Source organism: Musa acuminata, chromosome BXJ1-11, assembly GCF_036884655.1.
Source record: "Musa acuminata AAA Group cultivar baxijiao chromosome BXJ1-11, Cavendish_Baxijiao_AAA, whole genome shotgun sequence".
NCBI classification, from domain to species: domain Eukaryota; kingdom Viridiplantae; phylum Streptophyta; class Magnoliopsida; order Zingiberales; family Musaceae; genus Musa; species Musa acuminata.
Window position 1 is genome coordinate 2,273,987 of NC_088337.1, and position 25,215 is coordinate 2,299,201.

General features: G+C 39.8%; 4 protein-coding genes across 5 annotated transcripts; 2 read left to right on the plus strand and 2 right to left on the minus strand.

Moving 5' to 3' along the window:
• Positions 1 to 1,303: 1,303 nt before the first annotated feature.
• LOC135596827 (beta-carotene 3-hydroxylase 2, chloroplastic-like) lies at positions 1,304 to 3,141 on the minus strand. The gene is made up of 6 exons (XM_065089029.1): positions 2,626 to 3,141; positions 2,462 to 2,521; positions 2,109 to 2,315; positions 1,894 to 2,019; positions 1,693 to 1,749; positions 1,304 to 1,601 (listed from the first exon to the last, which is right to left on the minus strand). Exons 1-6 carry the CDS (start codon positions 3,004 to 3,006, stop codon positions 1,512 to 1,514), a joined length of 921 nt encoding a protein of 306 aa, XP_064945101.1. The 5' UTR covers positions 3,007 to 3,141; the 3' UTR covers positions 1,304 to 1,511.
• A 2,799-nt stretch (positions 3,142 to 5,940) lies between these two features.
• On the minus strand, positions 5,941 to 6,772 carry LOC135596828 (protein SPIRAL1-like 5). Its single transcript, XM_065089030.1, has 2 exons — positions 6,385 to 6,772; positions 5,941 to 6,280 (listed from the first exon to the last, which is right to left on the minus strand). Exons 1-2 carry the CDS (start codon positions 6,616 to 6,618, stop codon positions 6,206 to 6,208), a joined length of 309 nt encoding a protein of 102 aa, XP_064945102.1. The 5' UTR covers positions 6,619 to 6,772; the 3' UTR covers positions 5,941 to 6,205.
• Positions 6,773 to 7,609: 837 nt separating this feature from the next.
• LOC135596829 (uncharacterized) lies at positions 7,610 to 16,227 on the plus strand. Its single transcript, XM_065089031.1, has 5 exons — positions 7,610 to 7,805; positions 8,026 to 8,157; positions 8,326 to 8,400; positions 8,489 to 8,559; positions 15,927 to 16,227. Exons 1-5 carry the CDS (start codon positions 7,772 to 7,774, stop codon positions 16,098 to 16,100), a joined length of 486 nt encoding a protein of 161 aa, XP_064945103.1. The 5' UTR covers positions 7,610 to 7,771; the 3' UTR covers positions 16,101 to 16,227.
• Positions 16,228 to 16,638: 411 nt separating this feature from the next.
• On the plus strand, positions 16,639 to 24,917 carry LOC135596830 (sphingoid long-chain bases kinase 2, mitochondrial-like). Of its 2 annotated transcripts, none has more exons than XM_065089032.1 (12): positions 16,639 to 16,921; positions 17,011 to 17,087; positions 19,641 to 19,694; positions 19,801 to 19,860; positions 20,685 to 20,762; positions 20,879 to 20,925; positions 21,073 to 21,152; positions 22,334 to 22,418; positions 22,493 to 22,607; positions 22,726 to 22,848; positions 22,938 to 23,038; positions 24,246 to 24,917. In XM_065089032.1, the coding sequence occupies exons 1-12, from the start codon at positions 16,771 to 16,773 to the stop codon at positions 24,373 to 24,375; spliced, it is 1,101 nt and encodes a 366-aa protein (XP_064945104.1). In that variant the 5' UTR covers positions 16,639 to 16,770; the 3' UTR covers positions 24,376 to 24,917. The 2 variants fall into 2 exon arrangements, with proteins under 2 accessions (XP_064945104.1, XP_064945106.1); XM_065089034.1 differs by having other exon boundaries at positions 16,643 to 16,921; positions 21,073 to 21,113.
• Positions 24,918 to 25,215: the final 298 nt, after the last annotated feature.

Consider the following 25,215-nt stretch of genomic DNA (forward strand, 5'->3'; position numbering starts at 1 on the left):
CCACCTCAACACTCGACCTTATCTCCGTTGTTTTTGTTATCATGACTGGTTCAGTTGTGCATGGAAAATGCAAAGGATGGCACCATGCGTGCAGTCTGACGAAGGCAGGTAGTACGTATCTTGTAACCTAATGTGGGGGTGAGCGAGTGTTCGACACATGACGGGTGCCGGTTTCTGGTAACGACGACATGACACATGCCCTGTGCAATTTACGGGTACCCTAAAAAGAATAGAATGATATCTCGGTCAAGATCACATCGCATTAAAATAAAAGTGGGACCCGCTCGATTGAATCGGTGGACCGGCTATTTGGTTTTTAGTGTACGATGGTATACGATGCCACGTGATCCAACTATTAGCATATCAATATGTGCTCTAATGTTCTTTTTATTGTGAGTGTAGCTGGTTTTTTCTTTCTAAAACTCTAAGTACATCTCGATTCGATATTTGGTAAGGGATTATTTAGTCGGTCGATGATTGGTGCGTCCCATAAACTCGTACGATTTTATCTTTTAGAAATATGTAAACTCCAAAAAAAATCTCTGAGGGTAAGAAAGATCCGGTGAATTTATGAGTTCTTGGTTCTCATATTTCTTAACCGGAAACAAAATGATCCTATCAATACTCTTGCTTCGAAAAGCTTATGTTGGATTTTAATTATAAATTATTAAGTTAATATTCTTATCATAAGTCTAATTAGAAAACTTTTATACATAAAACATTTTATGATCATAGTAAACTATGCATATTTATCGAGAGTACGAGTCTATCTCGTATATTTTGAATATATCAATCACTCTGATTTGTAAAAATTTTGACTTTCAAAAATAAGATTTTAGCATCAATTCAGTAACTTTATTAAGGATAAACCACTAACTCAAAATAATTAAATATAATATAAAATGACTCATTAATTTTATTCAAATTACTATAAAGCAATCATATTTTTGTCCTGTATGTATTGGGCAATGTGCAAAATAAAGATCAACAATGAATTTTTTGTAAGCCAGTTTTGAGATCCACAATTTACACTGTTAAGGGAAGATTCTGTTAGTTAACCTCTTAATCATTGAGATCAATGATAGCAGCCAGCACCCTTGTGTGGACCTGAAGAACATGTTTTCTCTTGACCATCACAGGCACCCACCCTCTGACAACATCACATTTACAGGGATTTCCTTCCCATTTTTCTTAGCAATTTAATCACGCAAGTAGTTAGCTTCACGTGGCTGAGCAGATTTCCGTTGGGAGGCAGTTGCTTACATGATAAGATGTATCGAGTTAAGTACTGATACCCACACGATTGAATGCCTATTAGCGTGACTATTAAATATCGTACCATTTACATCAAAAAAAATATATATATCCTATGGGCTATGAACATTACGTCGAACACATCCTGGTCTACTAAGTAGCTCGAGCTTCTACTGTACCTCAGCAGTAACAACTAAACCTATACTACGTAAAAGGACGCGCACACGAATGAACTCAAATTAGGAAAGGCAAAAGGTTCAGCTGCTGAGATTGGAGTTGTTGTACAGCTTAATCCTCCTGCTGATCTCCTTCTCCAACTCCTCCAGGCCTCCCACCTCCTCCAGCTCCTGAAATCCAACACAAAAGAAAAATAATGGCATTAAATGTCTGTGGCATCGGCAACGCGGTCCCGATACCTTACTCGTCGTATGCTCTCACCTTGGGTCCCAAGAACAGTCCATATGGCACCCCATCGAACTTGTCCATGTGGTGGATCTGTTAGTAGCCAGACAAAAGAATGCGAAATATATTAGATGGTCCACACTCTTGGTATTGATCTAACCAAAGGTGAAGAAGGCTCGGCCGTCTCCGGTCCGGACAGGGTCCAGGCTTTTGACGGCGCCGGCGGTCGGCGATTACCTGATGAGCGGCTGCCACCCGGCGGAAGTATGGCACGTTGGCGATGGGGCCCACGGGGAACCTGCGGTGGACCAGCCCGTCGTGGACGAACATATAGGCCATTCCGAATAGCGTAATCCCTAGGCCCTGTAGTTTTTTGCCACGTTGAGTTCGCATCATCAACGGGAGATAACAGGTCATCGAAGAAACCAGGGGGGGGGGGCGGGCGGGCTTACGGCGCCGAAACAGAGGCCGGGGAGGAGGCCGCGGTTGAGGAAGCCGTAGGCCATGAGGGAGATGGCGGGTACAGCATTGATGATGGCGAAGACGTCGTTGAGCTCAAAGGGGCCGTCGCGCGGCCGGTGGTGCGACTCGTGCATGTGCCACAGCGAGGCATGCCATAGCGCTCGGTGCGCCCACCGCGCCCAAAACTCCATCCCCACCTAAAACCACCCACCAAAATCGGATCTTCTTGTTTAGTGACCACAATGTACGATAATAATATTGTAAACGATACTGCTGCTCAACTAATTCGTCACATCACTTCGACCAAGCAAAGGAGAAGAAGAACAGAGAGAGCAGCGCTTACCGCCGCACCGACGGAGAGAGCGAACGTCCCGAACATCTCCGTCAGCGGAACTTCTCCTCCCTGCGGTAGAGATCAATCGACGTGCTACGGGTTAGAAAAATAGAAGAGATCCTTTGTTGGATCGAATTGAACCGAGGACCGAGTCGTGGGACAGAGCGGCCAACCTCCATTTGCCACGAGAAACGGTAGTAGACGGACGCGACCGCCATGGAAGTGATGCCGAAGCTGGACATCACCGCCGCGATCAGGTAGGTCCGCCTCTCCGACTGCTTCCTCGCCATCCTCTCCTCCGATGCCTCCCTCTCGCCCTCCCCACCGTGGGCATCTTCCTTCGAAGCATACCCCCCATTATGCGCCTCCTCCTTACCCACCTCCTTTAGCACACAGCTGACAAGAGTTGGTCGCCGCGGCCACGACGAAAGCGTGGAATACCTAACGGAGGGGTTGCGGGCGGGGAAAGGGCGGAAAAGGAGAAAGCAATCGCCCGCGACTCTCGGTGGCAGAGCGAAACGGCAGGGGACTAGGGCTGTGGCAGCGGCCGCCATGGGCACCCAACTCGAGAGATATCACTGCTGCTTAAAAGCCCGCTCGACAGGTCGTTTGGTCTCTCCGACGAGTGCGCACAGAGACGTGCGAGCAAGAGAATGAGTGCGTATAATTGCAGTGCGTTGTTGGGGGGGGGGGGGGGGGGAAGAGGAGGGCGGAGCATGGAGACGCATCTCTGCGCTCCCGAGCTTTTAAATTGGACAGCCTGACCAAAATGCCACACGCTATGTTCCCTAATTGCGATCATGCCACCCTGCATCTCCGTTTTGGTGCTTTGAGGCTGTTGGAGAATGATGATTGGGCATCCGTGAGGTGGTAGGCCCATCTAAGCAATGAGAAACCAACACGTGTCCCCCTCTTCTTATCTGGTCACTGGTGTTCAAGCATTATTGGAATCCGTGTGTTCATCTTAATCCCTCACAACTTTTCTAAAATTAGTAAAATATTAGACACTACCTAGAATTCTGATAGGCATTTTTCCGACAATAGTTATTAGACTTTTATCGAATGAGACACCCTAATTAATTTTTATCTTCCGCATCTTTTCTTCATCAACTTTATGAAAATACTCTTTTTATCTTATATTCATCATCTTTGTTCTCGATCACTGTTGTGTTCTTCATCGTCGCTCTTTGCTTAAGTAATAATAAAAAAAAGCTCTAGATAGTGAGCTCCAAAACTAATCAGGAGATGACATCTAAGTGCAATACTAAGGATTTTTCTAGGTTAAGATCCATTCTAATAAACAAACTTTATTGGGCCATTATATCGTGTTAGATTCAACGCACCAATTAGGGATAGGTCGTATGTCGGAGCCGTGCCGACGTAACATATGATTTGACCCCCAAAATTTGACAGCAACGAAGAGAGCAAGAGCCACTACGGCTACTCACAGTAATTGTCATTAGTGCAAGGCGAGGATGAGGACGAAGGAGAAGGAGGCGCTGCCGCTGCTGCAAGGCGACTCGTGACGGCACGTGACACGTATATCCCGCCGCGTGTCCGTCGTGCTATATCTTCTGGATCAATTGTGGTCTTCACGCGGTGGGGGAATGCCACACGTTAACACCTCCTCGCTCTGCGCCTCCCACCGCCCCACTTAATGCCCACTTCCCACTCCCGAGTCTCCACCTCGGCCTGGCGATGTTAAGGTTCAAACAGACAGCTCCACAATCGTTCGGTTGGGTCCCTTCCAACGCTTGCCATCGAGCCACCTGTATAATAATTCTACCACCACGCGAAAAAGGCAAGGAGGAGTTGTTATGGTGCTTCCCCCCGGTCAACTAATCACTTGACACCGCCCTGTTCCCCCGGGCCAGCGACGGCATCCGAACGTGGTAGGTTCGGTCATAATGGAAGAACTAGTCAAATGCAGTAGCCGATAAGGGAATAAATGGAGGACCAATTATTACTGCCATATCGGAAGGCTCTGTTTTCGTTCAGGTGTGGCTTCAGTGGCCCCATTTATCGCATGGCTCGGCACCATGGTGATGATATCACGTCGCTCGGTCGAGACACACGAGTCGCACCATTTCGCCAGCTGACCACGTGATCCTGACCGTACGATCCCGACACACACCACGTGCGGCGGAGTAGAGCATGACTTGAAGCTTCGGTTTCCAAGTAACCACCGCGGTTTTCTCTCAGAAGATGAGGGAGCTTGCGCTCGATGAACGATGAACCAAAGGGCTTGTAGATGGGCTGCCTACAGTTGCGCACATGAAGGTCACCAGCGCTGCATGTGGACCGGCCGTGGCGTGAGGTCTGGTTGTCGGTGCAGAGCCCTCTCTGTGTGCACGCCAGACCTCATTCCATGGTCATCGTGAGACCACGGAGCTGCAATGGATCGCGGGATTCTGATCGAACTCGATGTTTGTGCATGGGAGAAGAACTTCTAATGGTACCTCCGAGACAATTCTTGCTGCACTTTTCGTCCTATCAAACATTGCCATCCTTACAGGCGACAAGAGTGAGTCAGGAGATCTGCTATTGATGATAACCTACTGTCTTCCGCTTTACCCCGCACGTTAACTCTTCCATCGAGGACAGTGAACATTGGAGAAGAAGGTCTTGGGCACCCCTTGAACGTGTGCGTAGGGTAACCTTCTTTATTTGCAGCAATATATCGGTGACTAAATGTCAACGGAAACAAAAGCAAGTACTTGTTAGGTCGATTTATAGTTCGCATCCATCAATTTTGGATTTGGGACAAACTGAGATCTTTGAGTCGACAGTAAGTTATCCAAAGACAGATTCACATGCATAAAACTAACTCAGCTTGTAAGAACTGATGACAAAAATGCAATGACCTATTCTTGAGCACAGATGATCAGTAAGCATACAAGAAGATAAGGTTGCAATTCGTGCCTTGCTGACCATGCTTGACATCATTTTTCCTTTTACTGGCTCTTCTCGGATTGCTGGACTGATACCGACAATTTCTTCATTTTCCTTTCGTTTAATCTTGTTAAATTTTGGATATTTAAGTTGGTCACCCGTTGTATCAGACGAAGAAAAGAAAGAAAGAAAGAAAGAAAACATCATGCTCGTCTTGTTTGTTATTTATTTAAGAAAGAATATACAGATAGAATATTTCTTCTTCTATAATCTTAAGCTTTAAAATACCATGTATGGAACAAGCTATGTGATCACATCCTGACTGTGTGCATCTCTTTCCTAACGAGATCTCATTAATCTAAAGAGGAGGACTAATCAAGACAACTATAGCAAAGAAAGATTTAGAGTACCAGTACTCAAAAGGGAAATCCTAGCAACTACAGTCTCATTTGAGCAGTTTGGATGTAACCAGTCTCATGGCTTCCACCACGCAAGAAGTTTCTCTTCAAAAAATATAACAAAACCTTCAATCCAACAAACGAGTCTTAACAAAGCTGGATAAGAACATATCAGAATGGTGAGTCTTATCGGCGCTTTCTAAGATATATCTGGTGGAAGAGGCAGGAGGAGGAGACGTAGGGGGAGGCAGAAGCATTCATGATCTCTCAATTTAATACAAACATTTAGATTTGATAACAGACCTCGTTACAGAAGTTTTATCGGCGCAGAAGAGGCACAATCGACCATGCATGCACTCAACTCACAGAGCGATTAAAGATCACAACATTACTGAACTGGGATCAAGGTGTTCTTATTATACTCAAACTGTTGATGAAGTCAGACACTGCAAATCATCCCTATTTATTTATCCCCAAACAAGTAGCCAAGTGATGAGCTTCCACCCGGAACTGACTGAACCTTCGTAAATGGGCGACCCTGTGAAAACAAAGCAAAAGAAATCGTTTCACTGTTTTCACATCAAAGATGGCGGCAACATGGTCTAAATATTAGCAAGAATGCAGGTTATAAATACTGCTCACAGTGATGAAGTTCCCTGAATTCTGGCCTCGGGCTCTGTAGTAGTTGTTGGTGGAAACAGGTTTGTTCGGTGCAGCAGATTGGTCTGTTGCTTTGGTCTTGCTATCTTCATCAGATGGAGGCTTCTGCTGCCCGGTCGACTTGGGAGATCCCTCAAAGGAGGTGGTGCCCTCGTCTGACTCAAAGAGGTAACTCAAAGAGCTTTTGCCGCCCCCGAAGCTCTCACCTCTACTCATGCTTTGCTTCTTCCACGAAACTTTCTGTACTATTGAGTTGCCAGCACTTCTGAGAAGATGGCGTACGTTGATATAGTACGAGAATGGGGTCTTGTTTATGATGATGGCATGCACACTACATGATCATCATACATGCAGACATGTGTTTGATAGAATGGTTTATACTCACACTAAAGCAAAGATAGAATGATTTCTCGTGGTTAAGAGCATGCAATGACTTCATGAACATCAACATGTCTGAACATACCGCTTAAGTGCCATCTCACAAAGGAGATGAAGTTGGTTAAAGGTCGTTGTACGATGGGTTCAAAGGGAGCTGGAACAGCAGGACTTCCACATTGCATCTGCTAATGCTAGCGTCCGAAGACAGCATTCCATGAACTACCGTATATTAGCGGAGTTGCTTCTACTTGCAACAGGTGTCATAGTCCATATGTACGTTGGTCAAGAAAGAGGCAGCACAATCTCTGGTTTGATTCTGATAAGATAGCATTAAGTGAAGGATCGCGATCATAAGACATCCTTGAAGAAAGAAAAAGCACGGTAACGACCCTACCTGCAGATAAGGCGGTACTTCAGGAGAGCACGGCTTCCACGTCCTATGAAGTGAGGGGAAGCATAACATCGTTCACTGGTTGACGGTGAGTTAGGCGCCATCTCACATCGGATTAAGGTGGGCTTTGATATCAAACTTTTGATATGAAAGGACATGGGAGGGACAGAGTGAGGTCTGGTCCTGTGTTCGTCTGGTGCGCAGCTGCTGCGTTGAAGTTTCTCCGTTTCTAGCCACCAGTCTCCTTCGTCTATTGTTGTTCAAGGGGATCACGGTCCGGCCCGAGATACATTGTCATTTTGGGCTGGGGTCAACCTTAATGACATGTAATGAGATAAGAAGGGGCCGGGCCTACGTAAGTTGGTGAGTCGTTACGTGTAGCTTCTGATGGGCCCTACTTCTGGTTCGGGCTGCCTCGCCTCGTAGGCGTTTGGTCTCTCTCTCAAGTCGGCTTCCTCCTTCTTTGCCAAGAAAAGCAACTCTGGTCCGGTGGAGGATCTGGAACCCCCGTGGCAAGAACGATCTCCGACGGCCCGGAAGCAGCGATCTATCGGCGGCAGCGACGGGCTTGGCGTCGGCCTCTGCCGCTGGACCGAAGGCATGGTCCGCTTCCTTCCGCCTCATGAGGCAAATGGTTTGTTATCTCCTTTTCAGAAGCATTTGCTCATATCTACCAATTGACATCTGTTTATAATCGTTGCTTCGGCTCCTACTTTTGTACCATTCTTGGTTATTGAATCCTTTTCTCTCCCCTCATCTTCGTCCGTGGATAGATGGATCGATCGCATTGCCATTTCTTCGTTCTTGAAACGATGGTGGTAAACCGAACTTCTCGCTCGCGTATTTTCTTGCAGGGATGGGACGATGGCGAGGCCTTGGCAAAGACGAGCAAGGCATTAAGGACAGTATTGGCGTAGATAGATCTTTCAAAACTGCATTATTGACACCTCTCAGTTTGACAATTTCCTCAATATATATTCAAACCGGTGATTCTCTTATGAAATCGAGTATTACTTATGAGTTTTTTTTTTTTTTTTTGCGTTGATCAATGATCAATCTTTGGAACACTTGCATAGACATCCTGATACTCAATATCGAGTTGTGCTCTTTACTATCTTGTGTCGTATTCTGTTTCAATCATCTCTATTTGGTAGAAGCATCGAAGGGAGATGTTCCTGATCAAATTAAGTCTAGACAAGATGCACTGGAGAATGATGTGGTCAATGGAGGTTGACTCGTACCCCTCAACTTTATATCATTCCTTAAGCTTATAATTTTCTTTTTGAAATAACTAGAAAGATCCTTAGTTATTAATAGGTACAAAAAAAAGGAGAGAGGGGGAAGATTGTGAAAGCATACTCGGAAGACCTTCAAGGAATTCTTGTAAAGTATTACTTCCTCCTTTTTGTTCCATTCGAGTTTGATCTTTTGCCATGTTATTTTGATATCACCAATTGAATTTGTTAGGTTGCTTGTATTAAGGCATTCTGATGAGTGTCACACCTCTTGTGTTTTAGACTTTTTTCTTGATTAGTTATATGTCCTCACCACCTATGCAGGGAAACAAACTGAAGAGAATTGTCTTAATGATCTTGATCCACCCATTGAACATCCTTTTCTAGTGGCTGATCCACCCATTGAACATCCTTTTCTAGTGGCTGATCCACATGTTCCTCAAGTTTTGGGTGAAGTAATATATTTCAATGTCCTATCACGAGTGTCTTTTTCAGTCCTTCTGCATTTCCATTTGCTTTGATGTATCTTCATCAACACGTATCTTCATGTTGATGCTGTTAATTATAGTTGCCAGAACATATTGATAGAATATATGTTTTTTAAGATTGAAATAGGTCTCACACTTTTTATCATGCAAGACTTAGATCTTAATGTTATCTTATGGGAGGTATAGGAATGTAATCATCGATAACATAGACAGTTAAATACTTTGAGTTGATGAAGGTTTAGAGGTTTGTGAAATAGTATTTCAAATGGGGATTAATATTGTGGAACTGGAGTAAGTGTACGATTAATAAGATAGACTGTAGTTTGAAAGATTGTTGACTAAAAGGTTGGAGGCCTGATGTAGAAGTGTAAGACTAATTTCAACTATATGTCGATGTTTGCGTTCGACAGAGCCAACTAGTTGAGAAGTATGTGAGGGTGACTTGAGGTGTTGTATACTACAAGCTGAGAAACATGATGTCATCTCTTGATATTTACCTCCGTCATCAACTATCAGAGTAAATTGTTTTGATTGTAGACTGAAAGTATTTCTCGACCAACTTACTAAAGTTAGTAAAGATTGTGAAAATCTTATATTTATGGTGAAGAGGATATAACCATGTGTACTTAGTGAAATAATCTATAAAAATAATATAAAATCTGAATTTATCAAAAGAAATGGTTGGAGTAGGGTCTCAAATATTGGTATAAATAATTTCAAATGGTTTAGAATAGGATATGGAAGATGTGTCAAAGGGTTATCTATGACTTTTATTACTAAGACAAGCATCATAATGAGTTATAAAGCTACTTGATTTAAAAATGAGAAGAGAATAATGAGAAAGTAATTTCTACTGGATAAGGGACGAGGGATGACCAAGACGACGATGCCACACATCAATTGGAGCTGCAATTGAAGAGTGAACAATGGGCTGAGTTATTTATGGAGTTGACGACCATTTATAAATGTTGCCTTTATTCTGGCCTTGGACCAAGGATGCCTCCATGCTCAAATCCTTGACAAGAAAAGAGTTAGGAAAGAATTCAATTGAAGTATTGTCGTGTTTGTAGAATTGAGAAACGGAAATGAGGTTTCGTTTAATGTGAGGTGCACACAGAACATCATCGAGTGTAAAAGTTACGGTATATGAATTAAGCATTGTGGAACTAGTATGAGTAATAGGAATTCCTTTACCATCACCGATGATGATATCTTTATTTTCGCCATAATTGTTGTGGATGGACAAGTTCTGAAGATCAGAGGTGATGTGATGAGAGACGCTAAAGTCCATAATCCAATTAGGTTGACTCATACTCGAAGTAGTCATGAGATTCGTTTGAGGCCACCGTGATGGACCAGGGAGTCATATCCAAATAGGAGATTAGAAAACTGAGCACACCAGGATGCGTAGTTGTCGCCTTTTGATAACTTGAAAGGGATTAGCATGACAACATTGATGGAGATAAGTCCTGTATATGGAGAAGTACTATGATTCCTTGCAGAAACAGTAACTGAAACGTCAGAAGTAGATGATGAAGACATTCTGAGGATGTGTACTGATCCAAGGGCTTAAGATGGGAGTTTGCGACCGAACAATAAGGAATTGGTTCCTATACTAGCTGATTTGGTTGTGCAACAAGAGGAATACTGAGCAAAGTTGCAACTATCCTTTCTGCAAATTTTGCAGTGAAGGATCTTTGCTAAGCAGGTACTCCTCTCCTCTCCCAAGCGGGTGTTTGATGACCGACAACCTGCATTTGTGCGCAAGGTGACCCCTTCCCCTTAGTGCAGCATCCCTCTTTCTTCTCTCTTCCCCGTGGACGACGCTCCCAAGGGAAGCGCAAGTGCTGCATCATCTTCCCTGCCACGACAAAATTAAAAGGAACTTATGGTTCGGCCCGGATTTGTCGCCTCCGGTGACGTTGATCAGATCAACACTTTCCTCCTTGGTGAATGATGACTGTCTTCTTCCATTGCCACTCTGTGTCACAGTGGCGCCTCTAGTGTTACGTTCACGAGTGCTGCTCTTCACCAACAGATCTCCACTGTAATATACTATTGCTTCTCCTCCTCCAGTGGTTGTGATTCTCTGATTGCAGGCCGCACCTTCAACCCACCGAGTATTGCTTGCCCAAACCCCTTCTTCGACAAAGATCCTTCACTGCAAAATTTGTAGAAAGGAGAGTTACAACTTTGCTCTATATCCCTCCTGCTACACAACCAAATCAGCTAGTACATGAACCAATTTCTATTGTTTTATCGTAAACTCTCATCTTGAGCCCTCGAATCAGTACACATCCTCAGAATATCTTCATCATCTATTTCTGATGTTCCAATTACTATTTCTATAGGGAATTATAGTACTTCTCCACATACAGGACTTATCTCCATCAATGCTATCATGCTAATCCCTTTCAAGTTATCAAAAGGTGGCAACTACTTATCCTGGTGCATCTAGTTTTCTAATCTCCTATTTGGATATGACTTGTTAGGCTACGTCGACGGCTCTCTCAGTTGTCCACCAATAATGATCAACATCCTCGGAGAACCTAATCCAGTACCAAATCTATCTCACAAACTATGGTTATGTCAAGATCGTCTCATCCTCCAAGCTATTCAAGCCTCACTTGCTAGATCTGTCGCCCCACTGATATCTTCATGTGCGATTGCTGTAGAAGCATGGTACAAGCTACAAACAACGTTGGCAAATTGTTTGTGTACTCGCATGCTTAGTCTTCTATCCATTCTAATGAAAACAAAACAAGAGGGAAGTACCTTTGTTGATTATTTACAAAATATCAAAGTTATCATCGATGGCTTGGCTTTGATAGGTCATTCCCTTTGTGACGAAGAAGTCATAATCCATACTCTTAATGGCATAGGAGACGAGTATAAGGAATTGACAATCACAATTAGGGCACGCGACTCACTAATGTCATTTGAAGAACTCTAGACAAGTTGACTGACTATGAGACATTTTTTAAGCGTGAGGACAGGTTGTCCGGACCAACCATCACAGCTCAAGTCAGTCAAAAGTCCAAGAGGAAGAGCAACTAGTACAATAAGAATGTCAATAAAGGTTTGACCAAGATATCTCCTAACCCTATGGGCCCCAAATAAATCCCCCTTTATTCGCATCATCAACATTTCTATCAATGTGGCAACTCTAATAACCATTGGCCCTGGCGTCCTGACCTCACAAGTCAACAAAGAGTCGTCTGCCAGTTGTGTGATAAAGTCGGACACTCAGCGAAAGTCTGTCGGTCTCGACTCAGACTCCTTGGTCCATCACGGTGGCCTTAGGCGAACCTCATGACTACTTCGGCTATTAGTCAACCTAATTGGACTGTAGACTTTAGCGCCTCTCATTAAATTACCTCTAATCTTCAGAACTTATCCATCCACAACAATTATGGCGGAAATGAAGATATCATCATCGGTGATGGTAAAAGAATTCATATTACTTATATTGGTTCCATAACACTTAATTCACATACCATAACTTTTATACTCGATGATGTTCTGTGTGCACCTCACATTAAACTAAACATCATTTTTGTTTCTCAATTCTACAAACACAACAATACTTCAATTGAATTCTTTCCTGACTATTTTCTTGTCAAGGATTTGAGCACGAGGACATCCTTGGTCCAAGGCCAGAATAGAGGCAACATTTACGAATGGTCGTCAACTCCACAAATAACCCAACCCACTGTTCACTCTTTGGTTGCAACTCCAATTGATGTGTGGCATCATCGTCTTGGTTATCCCTCATCCCTTATCTAGCAAAAATTACTTTCTCGTTATTCTTTTTTCATTTTTAAGTCAAGTAACTTTATAACTTATTGCGATGCTTGTCTTAGCAATAAAAGTTATAGACAATCCTTTGACACATCCTCCATATCCTACTTTAAATCGTTTGAAATTATTTATACCGATGTTTGGGGCCCTGCTCTAACCTTTTCTTTTGACAAATTTAGATTTTATGTCATTTTTGTGGATTATTTCACTAAGTACACATGATTATATCATCTTCACCATAAATCTGAAGTTTCCATAATCTTTAGCAACTTTAGTAAGTTGGTCAATAACTACTTTCAATTTACAATCAAAACAGTTACTCTGATAGTGGAGGTGAATATCAAGCCCTGACATCGTATCTCTTAGCTTGTGGTATACAACACCTCAAGTCACCCCCACATACTCTTCAACTAGTTGGTTATACCGAACGCAAACATCGACATATAGTTGAAACTGGTCTCATACTTTTACATAAGGCCTCCATGTCTCCAACCTTTTGGTCAATAGCCTTTCAAACTGTAATCTACCTTATTAATTGTATGCTTACTCCAATCCTACAATATTAGTTCCCATTTGAAACACTATTTCACAAACCTCCAAACCTTCAGAAACTCAAAGTATTTAGTTGTTTATATTATCCATGGTTATGTCTCTATGCCTCCCATAAGATAACATCAAGATCTAAGCCTTGCATCTTCATAGAATACTCTCTTGAACATAATGCTTTCCGATGCTACAACCCCCAAACCCAAAAAGTCTTTATATCACGTCACGTTATTTTTGTGGAGTCTACCTTTCGTTTCCAAAACTATGAGTCTCCTACCGTGTAAGCCACTCCAAAAAACATTCATCACTGCAGTATACCTCTGATCCTGTTGGATGAACCTCCCCATGACATCGTCTAGTTCTTCCCCTCAGGATCCACACTCTACTGCTACTCTAGTTCAGCAACTGTCCATTCCCTCCATTACTTCTCCACTCCCTTCTTCTCAAGTTTCCCCTATTGATAAGGCAATACATTCAGAAACACAACCATTGTTTTTACCTCCTTCTAAACCCAGTAACACTGAAGTACCTTAGCCTGACCCGGCCAGTGTCAATGACTCTCCACCGCTTATACCAACAACACAACCTCACAATCTCATAGCCTTTAGACATCCAATGACAATATGCCCCAAAAAGTGGTATTTTTAAACCACGTCAAGTCCTTGACCTACATACTATCACAGAATTCTCACCTAAGACCATTGAACCCACCACATTCACTCAAGCTAAAACATTTCCACACTGGCGTAAAGCTGATTGGGTAGGAAATTTTAATAATAGAACATACACGTCTAGGTATATTGTCTTCCTTGGAGCTAATCTAATTAATTGGAGTTCTAGGAAGCAAAAGACAATCGCACGTTCTACAACTGAAGCTGAATACTATGTCATCGCCACCGCTGCTGCAGAACTCAGTTGGGTCATAAATCTGCTCAAGGAACTCAACATCGACTCTACTCTTACTTCTACAGTATATTGTGATAATGTTAGAGCTATATATCTATGCGTCAATCTAGTGTTCCACTCCCACATGAAGCATATTACCATCGACTTTCACTTCGTGCGAGATCAAGTTGTCTGACATTAACTAAGTGTTTCTTATGTACATACAGTTAATCAACTAGCAGACTTACTCATGAAGTCTCTCCCCCGTAAACTATTTTCATTGCATCGGTCCAAGATCGACATCCTTGATAGGAGCACCATCTTACGGGGGCACGATAGCAGATAAGATTTTTCCAACTGCACGAAGAAATTTCGTTGCTTTGTTGAGGAAAATCCTCCCTCATAACCTGTATAAATAGGGAGAACATATCAATAAACTTCAACAAAAACATATCTTCTATCATATATAACATTTAGAATTTTTATACATTTATTTCTTAGTGTCTCTATAAACCTCCAACTTTCTTTTGTTGTTGGGAGTGACTTATATTAGCCTAATTATTTGCTCTTACCTCAAGATTTGCTCAATCGAGTTCAAGCCACAACACCACTAAATTCACCTTGATAATTTCATAGGAAGAGTACTGGAAAATCTCTGAAGCAGTGCATCATAAATTACCTATGTTTCACATTTGATAACAGTGTCATGATATATGGGCGATGGTAGGATGGTCAAAGTTTCCTCACGAGGCAACCATACTAGATTTGGGTGAGGCACTTTCGATGGACTTTGCTGACACTCTATAGCACAGAAATTGTTTGTAGGTTTAGCTTTTACTATAATTATAGATTATGTGATCTTGACCTCTGAGTTGTGTTCACTGTTCCTGTTAAATGGTCGAACGACAATTAATCTCTTATCCCATCTGCCACATGTTGCACAGTGGAATAGTGATCTGCCCGGAATAGTTCACTGTTCACAAGTGTTGCGTGATGACATAATGTTGATGAATTAAAATTGTTGGAGATCAAATGTGCAATGAAACATGGATTATTTAGTGTTAAAATTAAGTGTAATTTGATATCTCAAAGTAGGTTGTATGTGCTGAGATGAAATAAGCAATGAAAGAGTTACTCTCCAGCTTTCTGAGCTTAGTAGTAGACTGTGGTCAGAGACATTTTCAAGTTTGATCATATAAAGAAACATAGAAATGGAACTTTTCTGCACAGTTTTAACAGTGTTTAACCCCTCTATTAGATTATTCTTGTTCTAGGTTTTATAACCTCCGCACTTGATTCCGTCCAACTGGAATCAAAGGTAGTTGAAATTTGAATTTGATCAAATATATTGATGCATGCAACTGGTAGATACAATCATTTGTCTCGTGGTAAATGTGTCAATGCATTCATTATATGGATTGCAAAATTCAACTTATCATGTCATGTCTCAACTATATGATATTAAAGCTCATATGCTGTAGATAGTGTGTGTCAGCAAATGCATCGGTGGGTGATATCTTGTAGTCTCCAGATTGAAATTACAAAATAGATAAATTTTTGATGTCAACAGCCATTACATGTTCATGGAATAGGAAAAAGTGGCGAATGTACAATTTTCTGGGCACGAGCGATTGTGTTTTACCAGAGAAATTGCTTAAGATGGAATGCATATGAAACTGTAGAATTTGCTTGCTCAAATAGGACTATATAACCTTAGCATTTTTGAATTTTGAAGTTTCCTCACGAGAACTGTATTCCTGTAGGATTATCTTCAACAAGAAAATTTTGAATTTTTGTAAGGTTGTGTCGAGTTCATCGCACAAAAAAAAAAGGGGCTTTGGAACACATCATATCAAGAGACTGGAAATTTTGCAGGCAGCAGCAGATTGCTGTTATGCGGACGTGGTGCATCAGCAGCTCAATCCCAGACTAGAAACTATCTGGTACACTGCATTAGATTGCATGGTAAAGTAGAAAGTTATCCGAGTACAAAATTGTGGTAAAGCTGTGAGTTTTAATCGATTCGTTATGGTTTTGTAACCGGTGTGGATCTTTTGTTTCCCAAATATTAAATTGATATGGTATTATGGTCTTCCTTTGAGACATGTCGACTAGCACTAAAATAGTGCACTTAAAAATTGACGTGTTTTGTTGTCTTGCTTCGCTTTGGATCATGCAAGGGTTTGGCGGGGATTGCCAAGGCGGTGGGTCACACACCGTTTCCATCCAATTGCTCGGGGCGATTAATTAAGTTTCCCACCCTGCACCTGAAACTTAATGGATGTGCAACCACAGCTAGTGGGAGGAAAAACTAAGCTCACGTTTATATCGAGTATTTTCAATTATAAAATATAAAATCGGTTTCGGAAGAAGCGATTAATTTTTGTAAATTGCAGATATGATTATAAATTGTTCGAAAGGGGACAAAAATCTATCAAGAATAGCTATAAATTTTAGACGACGTGTTGTGGCAATGCCACCAAATTAGCCGAAACAAGTTATTGGTTAATTGCTTTTCTCGGTTCCATTCTCGAACCTTTAAAAGCCGTACTACCAAATCGACAGCGCAGAGCAATAAAACGCAGCGAGTACCGCTCTCTCCTTCTCTCTCTCTCTCTCTCTCTCTCGGTGGAGGGGTTTAAAAATGGCGTTTAGGTTCGCGACGGCGGCCGCAATGCCGAAGCCCTGTTTATCGATAAGAGCGAATCAATCAAGCTCCCTCGACGTCTCTGATCTCGCCGACGATCATGTCTCTCGTTCGAAGAAGAATTTCGTCTTCATCATCAACCCCAAGGGTTTCTCTTTTTTCTCCTCTCTTTTCTCGTCATCGATCAGTTCTCTTCTTCGGTTCTTTACTCTGTCCCTAAACCTTGGATGAATTCAGGTGCTAATGGCCGGACAGGCAAGGAATGGAAGAAGCTGCTGCCCCATCTACGCACTCGGCTCGGTGGGCACTGCAACGTGAGCTCGCTTTCTTCGTATAATGCCCTTATTTATGCCACTGTTTGGTTGCTGAAACACCAGCCTGCGTCCTTGTTGATGATCTTTATCCTGTGATCTGTTCTGCCCTCTATGTTATTTTATCGGTTCTTTTTGCTTTTTGTTCTAAAGCCGGAGTTGTTCTTATTTTATATGTTGCATACCAGTTGTTCGACGATTGACCTCTTTGTTGATAACTATGATGTTGAAAATTATTTATGTCATGTCACTCTTGGGTGGTTGTTCGTCTTCTAGTCACTATGCCTTGATGCTTTCCTTCTGTTATGTGTATCTTTCTTTATCTTTTTCTCCTTGAAACTAATTATTTGCCAATGAAGGCCATATCCTCCACTATGCACCATTATATTGTGTCTATGTCTGTTCTGCATAATTTTCGAACTGAGATGGAGGACCACATCTTGTAATGAGGTTTTGCCTTGCAGTTGTGTTGTTGCCCTCGACTAAAACAGAAAATTTATCATTTTTCCTGATACAAGCCCATCTCAGTTTACGTGACAATGGTTTTAACCTTGAAAAATATGTGCAGTAACGTTTTAGTTTTTGTTACATATCTATATGTCAGGATATAAGGATAATGAAAAACAACTTGAGATGATCTTAGTAATCACACTTTAAAACCTTCATGTCTCTGATGCAATATAGATCGGAGATATACAGATTTGCATCTTTAATTGTTATGGTGGTGTCGCATTTTGATAGGTAAGTAGATGTAAACTGAACTTTTTCCATTCTTTTTTTTTTTTTAGTTCTCTTCAGCTCATAAGCACCATGTCATTGTTCTATCTGATTTCTGATCTTCACTTTTTTCCATTTTTTCCTAGTTTCCCTTTGTATGCAAATATAATCTCCTTTCCAGTACAGGGCTCTTTTTCTTCTTCTTTTGTACTTCCAGCACATAACATCTGGTTTCCAACTCATCAAACCCAAATCATGGGAACTTTTGACTAACTTATCCTTAATTGAAGCATAATGAATTGGATTCCTCATATTATTGATCCTAATATATTGGTAATATTGGAGATAAGTATCTTATGCTGGTCTTTCTAGAATTACTTTCTCTTATAATAAAATGGATTATTAGCTACATGATTCATTATAAGTCTTTTGACTTGAGTATTTTCTTGAATTAAATCTGATATTCTCTTAATGATTTAATCTCTAGTTGGATATTTAGACTTGACTTCGAAACGTAGATTCATGTGTCACATGTTGCTTACATTTCAATAGTTCAATCGGCTGTTTTTATTGGATGGTTGAGTTTGATGAAAACTTCAAAGCGAAAGCCTCCATGTGGGACATTCAGAATATTGTTTGATACCCCATGTACTGCATATATTATTTATGTGAAAGTGAAATCCTTGCTTACAACAGAGAATTATCATATTGAACTTGAGTATCATCAAAATTGTCCTAAGAATTTGTTTTTTTGGCACAAGTTGTTCTCCCATGATTGCTATCAAATGTTGTTCTAATATCTTTGAGTGACTTTAGTGCATCAGCAAAGTATGTGCCACGTTCCATAACATCCCAAACGAGGTACATACTATTCTGGCAGCACAAATAGAAAAGGGGGCAAACATATTTATCTTCAGCAGTTAAGAACGTCTCTCATACTCAGTGTTGACTTGAGAGTAGATGTACTCAGTGTTGAGAGTAGATGGTTGGTATTAATGCTACTTCAGTGAATCAAAGTGATTCTATCTCATTATCATCGGTAGAAAGTGGGAATGGAAGCTGATAACCTTGCTAGACTAGTCTGCATTTCTGGATGAAGCAGTGGCTGGCAGTGAGATGGCTGATGAAATACTTGGCTCCAGGTGATGTGAGTATCAAGATGGTACTATGCAGCTCATGGTCTCCGGATGAAAGGGAGAGTAAAAAAAATTGACAGGCATTACTGCTGAAATTCTAGATTCTGAACCGATACAAACCTGAAATTTAGCAGTTTCAACATGTTTGTCTGAAACTTCCTATTTCACCAGACCATAAGACTATGGAGTGTTGCATGGAGGCAGTGTAACCTGGTGCTGCAAAAAGTGAAAATCCTTCTTTGATCCATTATTCTCATATATAAAATCTATGAGCTTTATATTATGCTTACTGGAGAGAAAGCTCTGCTTGCAAAACATTATTTTATTATTCTTTTATTATTTTAAAAGGAATGCATCGCTCATCAAATTAAAAGGATGAAAAAGATATCTCGTGTGCATTCTTTTCTTAGACTGCTGTTTATTTTGATGCACTTTTGTTCACCATATAGGAAATTGGTACTATTTTAATTTACAGATTTGTGGTTGCATCTTTTTGCCTATTAACTTGCACTTTTTAATTGTTATCTTAAGAATTGTTGTATTATAAACCTTTTCATATAATTAGAACTTCGGCTGGGTTTATTTTGAATTCTTTCTCAAAATAAGTTTCATGTAAGTTCTGAGCAGTATTTTGCCAGGATTTGCACGTTGCACTCTGTTATTGCCATTAATGTGTGTTTTCTTATATGCTTATTATTGCCAGATATGTGAGTATATTACTTCGGCTCCTTCTCATGGTGTGGACATAACAAGGGAGGTAGAAAATTTTATTGGAAGTATGGTCAATTAGTATATTTAATGAAATTTTGTATATATTACCTTTTTTATTTCTTACTGAATCACTCGTTGATGGGCCTTTGTAGGCAATAAGGGAGGGGGCGGATGCTGTAATTGCTGTTGGAGGTGATGGTACACTTCATGAGGTCAGAGTACTTATCTAAAGATAACTGATCGTTAGTGCTTGCTTCTTGAGTTATTATTCAACATCCTTATGGTGGACTTGCCTAAAAGATTCTTTAGTGGATATAGAGTTCTATTTATATAACAGTGGTTTAACTGTTTAAGGCTTTAAGCTCAATATAAGTTATCTTTTCATATTTTTATTATTATTTCTGTTACCTATTACCATATTTGCCATGCAAGATTGCTCTGGCATGTGACATGCTGAAAAGAAAATGCTGATGCATCAAACAACTTTTCTCAAACAAATAGACATCAACATGAATTTGTACACTAAGTTACTAACATCAGTGAGCGCGGATACCACTCTTAATGTTCTGATGTCAAACGGCATACAAATTCCCTGTAGTAGCACATTCCCAAGTATGGATATCTCACTGTTTCTCTTGAAGGCATACAAATACATGTGATGAGGTAGCCCGTTGATGGTATTATTCCTGTGCTGGCAAAATACAGCACCATCAACAGAATGTGCATTTAACATCTGCCATCCTGGTGCAGTTTTAGCACATATCACAGTTGTCTTCAGTCTGGTCACTTAACCAGTTCTGCAACTTGAATTACCTGCACAAAGAAATCTAACAACTCTGTGAATCTGAGCGATGATGACAAACAGCTAGTGCAACCAGCATATTGTCTTAGTTTTACTGTTTTCATCAGGCAATACACTCTTTTCCCCTTTCTTCTATGGAAGCACCTTCGTAAGGGCTGGCGCTGTTGGAGATATACTAGGTGCTAAACATGTTTGGATATTTCTTCATTTTTTGTATGCTTCTGATACTAACAGGTCATCAATGGCTTCTTTTGTGTGGGGCAACCAGTGACAGCTCTTGAACGGGGCCCTGGATATTCAACGACACTTGGTGTTAGTGCTATTATTTAGTTTTGAAGATGAATCTTCTCACTTTGCTGTGTCTCTGCATCTTCAATTATTTGTATCAAAAATTGCTAGGGTGGTTTAACCATATTCTGTTTTTTCAGCTCATTCCTCTTGGAACTGGCTCAGATTTTGCTAGGACATTTCACTGGTATGTTTTGTCCTCTCTCATGCATGTTTCTTATTTCAGATTCCATAACTGCTTGGTGTTATTCGTTAAATTGATATTACATATGGTTTGTTAAACCATGCTTGGTGTTATTATTTAATGACAATTCCGTATGGTTTGTTAAACCAGGAGAAATGACCCCCACGAAGCGATAGAAAGGATTAAAAGAGGTGGTTCTGCTTACCCTACTTCCTTCAAGCTTCATCTAGGTTTCTAATCTGCAGAATATGCATTAAGTTATTTGCCCCTTCATCATGCAAATGGATTAATTTAGCTAATATGTGAACTCAAGATTGAATATTGTTTAACTAAATGAATAATACTTTCTTGGTAATCTAAGGTGGTTTGTTCTATTGAGATCTTTTAGCCATGCATGGGACTTTTCATGTTAGGCTTAGATGCACATGCACCTTTGCCTCAAAATAGCTTTTTGGGTCTTCAAAGATGGGCAAAAGTGCATTTCATTAGCATGGACAGTGTTATCTTATCTTTGCATCTTTGTTTTATTCATATTATTGGTCACTATGCTTGATGTGTCTCCAAAACATGGTAGTTAATATGTGACATCCCTTAAATCTCTCCCTTTCCAATTGGCATCTTTCATAAATGTGCATGATAAAGTAGTGAATGCAAGTTATTAGAAGTATGAAAGATAATAAGGCGATTTATGCTGATTTAGTTCTTTAAGTTTGACCAGTCTGGGCATGCTTTAGTTAAGATGTAGAAAGAGGGGACCAGCCCATTTCATTATGTAAAAGTGTATAGCATGTGTATTTGCATAGTCACAACCAAACACTGGATTTGGTGAATGCTTAATTCTATGTTTAACTGACGTACTTATCACTGGATCTGTAGGATAACTAAAGTTTAAGGTCTCATTAATTTTGAAGAGTACTTGTTGACAAGAATATTGATGTGCTTCTGAGAAATGTCATTCTTTCAAAATTTATGATTATTTAATTGATCAATGATCAGCAAATTGATTCATGCAAAAATTTGAAACCCAATAAGCTGTGATACTAAAACTAAGAATGATGATATAAGAAAATCCATTGTCAGTAGATGAATGGATCTTCAATATTTTCCTGGTGAAAACTAGCAAACAGATGGAGATTAGTAATTAGTCAATTTTGCCGTAAAATAGAATTGTTTGTTCATTAGATGAAAGCATTCATCTTAGATAATACCTACTCACTGACTCTCTGGTTCACCTCCAGATTACTATGACATTTTTGAGATTGTATTATGTTTGATGCCTTATACAAGCTTGTAGTTCTTCTAGAAAATAGAATTTTAATTGTGTCCCTGATGTTCTGGCAGATTCAATGAAATAGATAATTATAAGCTTGAATTTCTCCTCTTTTATATTTATGTCATGTTTTCTGTGCAGGGTTTAAATCAAAAATAGATGTCGGCATTATTACTGCACATACGGGAGAACAACATTTCTTTATTAATGTTGCTGATATTCACTTGTAAGAGCCTAAAGTTCACTGATTAAAAAGTGATATAATCTGCGGCTCAAAAATACTGAGTAATAAACATACAGGAGTGCAAAGGCAGGTTATTATGCTTCCAAGTACAAAGGATTTGGAAATTTATGTTATGTTTTTGGAGCTTTAAGGGCTTTTATTGGGCATGAAAATAGGAATCTGAAAGTCAAGGTCAGTGTTCTACTTGAGTATTTGTGAGATTGAGAGAACATCCATGTATGATAATTAGTGATCTAATTTTTTTTAAACTTTCTGACACTTTCTATTTATACTGTGTCCTACATTATAGATAAATGGTGGAGACTGGGAAGTATTTCATAAAGTCACTGCTATTTGTATAGGAAATGGCAAATATTTTGGTGGTGGCATGAAGATAACCCCAACAGCTGATCCATCTAATGGAAAATTGGAGGTGCTTTGAGTTTTCTCTTCTGTCTTGTTCTTTTTGGATTTAGTTAAAATAATGTTACTGTTTTTAACTGTTCTTCTTGCACATCATAGGTTGTGATTCTTCAAGACTTCAAGTGGTATGACTTTGTACTTAAGTTGCACAAATTATACAGTGGGTCTCATCTATCAGAGAAAAATGTATGTTTGAGAAGGTAATTTGTCCCCTCAAACAAGCTTTTACCATCCCATGTTGCATGATTTTCATGGGTAATTCACTCAGGGAAACTATGTCTATGAGATGTTGTTAAACAACAATCTATTTTATTGAGAAGCTGGTTTTGAAGTTTGGATTGATTGCAAGTTCTGCTTTGATTTGCATGTCAAAGATCATGTTAGTGGTTATTCCATATTGTACAGATTTAAGCATGTCACCCAAAGTTTTATTTCATAGTTAAGGTACAAGAAGTATCAAGATAATCTTTCAATTTTATAAATAGCTCTCTTATGTTAGGAACACCAGTCAGCATTTGATGCCGAACATGGCATTGACATTTGCTGCATTGATGCAAGTGCCAAGCATCCAAAAGAACAAAATGGTAAATGTAGAATGTAGATAAAGAAGTTATACCAAATCAAGAATATGAATCTGTAGGTAGAGATTGGGATAAACTAACCATACGCGTCATGCCGTACGCACCTCTGAAAAGAAAAGAGTGTGACAATGAAATATTAGGGCTTGGCCAGCTTTGGTAACCTTGATATGACAAGGAAGGGTATGAGGTAAAAATTTGGTGCAGATATTGTTCTAGCATGATATATGACACTACTTGGTCTCGAATGACTTGATCGAGCAATCCGTGCTTTTACAGAACTTGGAGAGATGAGTATTATTAAGTAGTTTTGTTATTCAACGCTATAATTTATTGTGCCTATTAATATTGTTATAAATATGTTGCTTATTTTGGCAGTTTGAAGCTTTGAGCAATGCTACATGTATGAAGGTCGGTAGGGTAACTTGTTTGCTCAATTTATTTTTATTGCTGCAATAAATGGTTCTCTCTCGACTCAAATCTATAGTGCACAGATGACTTTGAGAACAATTATGGTTAGGTAGCAATGCAGATTGTTGTGGTGGAAGCTTTTGCTTCTTCATCTCTTATCCTTCTTTAGTATTGTTATAATATCTGAATTTCTTTATTGCTTTGACTCAGAAAACATAATGTTCTGTAGTGTTTTACATTCTACTTTTTACTTTGGCCATTTTCTACTTACTTTCTGCTTTGTGCTTCTTTGTTGACCCTGCTAGACCCATATTGGCGAAAGCCTCATACATTGAATTCTTTACTTTCGTGTTACTCCATGATTTGATTTTTGGAAATGTATCTGATGCCATATCTATATGATTAATAATTTGTGCAGCGTGAAGTCAATTGAAGTTGTTGAGGAGATGTCCAAAGGTGATATCTATGTTCAATCTGACGGTGAACATTTAGGATTTCTTCCAGCACATTGTTCTATTCTACCAGCTGCAATCAATTTCTTCTGCTGATACAAATATTTGCAACTGGCTGTTCTCCAATTCGACCATCATGGCCTTCACTTGCGGCTAGACTAGTTTATGGAAGCTTGCAACTCGTATGCTGTGGAAGTAGCTCTTCGTATTGTACTGCACATCTCATTTTCACATAATTTCCCTTGTCGGAGGACTTGTGAAGTTATTAACGAGCAGCTCACGACAAGTCCGAGAGATTAAATATCTAGTAATTGAAGAAGTTGAAATCAATTATCCAGAAAAGTTGTGACAAGATCAAACACATATCTTGATGGTTTCGTGTGGCTGCTGAAGATTTACATAGGATTCCAAGGAAATGTCACCATGCAAGTAAAAATTTAGCTTTTCTGCGGCAACTTACTTTTACCCGTTGTAGTTATAGTATTGTCAGGTTAATGATCTTGATAGATCGTGTATAATGTGTATGGTTTATTGCTTTGGTATTCAAAATACAAATAATACTTAATCATTTTGCTGTAAAAGTGAGGTAATGTTTAGAACCATGATAAGAATTGTCATATTTACTTTCCATATTCTAATATGCCACCTTAGGTAAACGCATTGTCACCTTTTATGTATTGTTTTTATAAAATTTTTCGTTCGTAATTACTGTGGAAAAAGTTTTTTTTTTTTCAAATCATTTTATTCGTTCATTGGATTAGAAGATTTTTAAAAATCACTTTCGATAATATTTTATAAATTTATAGATTAGAAGATTTTTAAAAATCACTTTCGATAATATTTTATAAATTCAAGTTCATAGAAAGTAAGAAAATTTTCATTCGAGTTTTTCAATAAGTATAGTCGTCCTATTGAATATAGGAGAAAGAATGATAG

What these genes read in the sequence shown, in the direction of transcription:
- LOC135596830 (XM_065089032.1), top strand. Translation starts at nt 16,771, where the DNA reads ATGGCGTTTAGGTTCGCGACGGCGGCCGCAATGCCGAAGCCCTGTTTA. An exon ending in AATGTTGCTGATATTCACTT is followed by an intron (nt 22,419 to 22,492) that starts GTAAGAGCCTAA and finishes ATAAACATACAG; the next exon opens with GAGTGCAAAGGCAGGTTATT. An exon ending in ATAGGAATCTGAAAGTCAAG is followed by an intron (nt 22,608 to 22,725) that starts GTCAGTGTTCTA and finishes CCTACATTATAG; the next exon opens with ATAAATGGTGGAGACTGGGA.
- LOC135596828 (XM_065089030.1), bottom strand. Translation starts at nt 6,618, where the DNA reads ATGAGTAGAGGTGAGAGCTTCGGGGGCGGCAAAAGCTCTTTGAGTTAC. An exon ending in ATTCAGGGAACTTCATCACT is followed by an intron (nt 6,281 to 6,384) that starts GTGAGCAGTATT and finishes TTGTTTTCACAG; the next exon opens with GGTCGCCCATTTACGAAGGT.
- LOC135596829 (XM_065089031.1), top strand. Translation starts at nt 7,772, where the DNA reads ATGGTCCGCTTCCTTCCGCCTCATGAGGCAAATG. An exon ending in TCCGCCTCATGAGGCAAATG is followed by an intron (nt 7,806 to 8,025) that starts GTTTGTTATCTC and finishes ATTTTCTTGCAG; the next exon opens with GGATGGGACGATGGCGAGGC. An exon ending in CTCAATATATATTCAAACCG is followed by an intron (nt 8,158 to 8,325) that starts GTGATTCTCTTA and finishes TCTATTTGGTAG; the next exon opens with AAGCATCGAAGGGAGATGTT.
- LOC135596827 (XM_065089029.1), bottom strand. Translation starts at nt 3,006, where the DNA reads ATGGCGGCCGCTGCCACAGCCCTAGTCCCCTGCCGTTTCGCTCTGCCA. An exon ending in GTTTCTCGTGGCAAATGGAG is followed by an intron (nt 2,522 to 2,625) that starts GTTGGCCGCTCT and finishes TCTCTACCGCAG; the next exon opens with GGAGGAGAAGTTCCGCTGAC. An exon ending in CCGGCCTCTGTTTCGGCGCC is followed by an intron (nt 2,020 to 2,108) that starts GTAAGCCCGCCC and finishes AAAAAACTACAG; the next exon opens with GGCCTAGGGATTACGCTATT.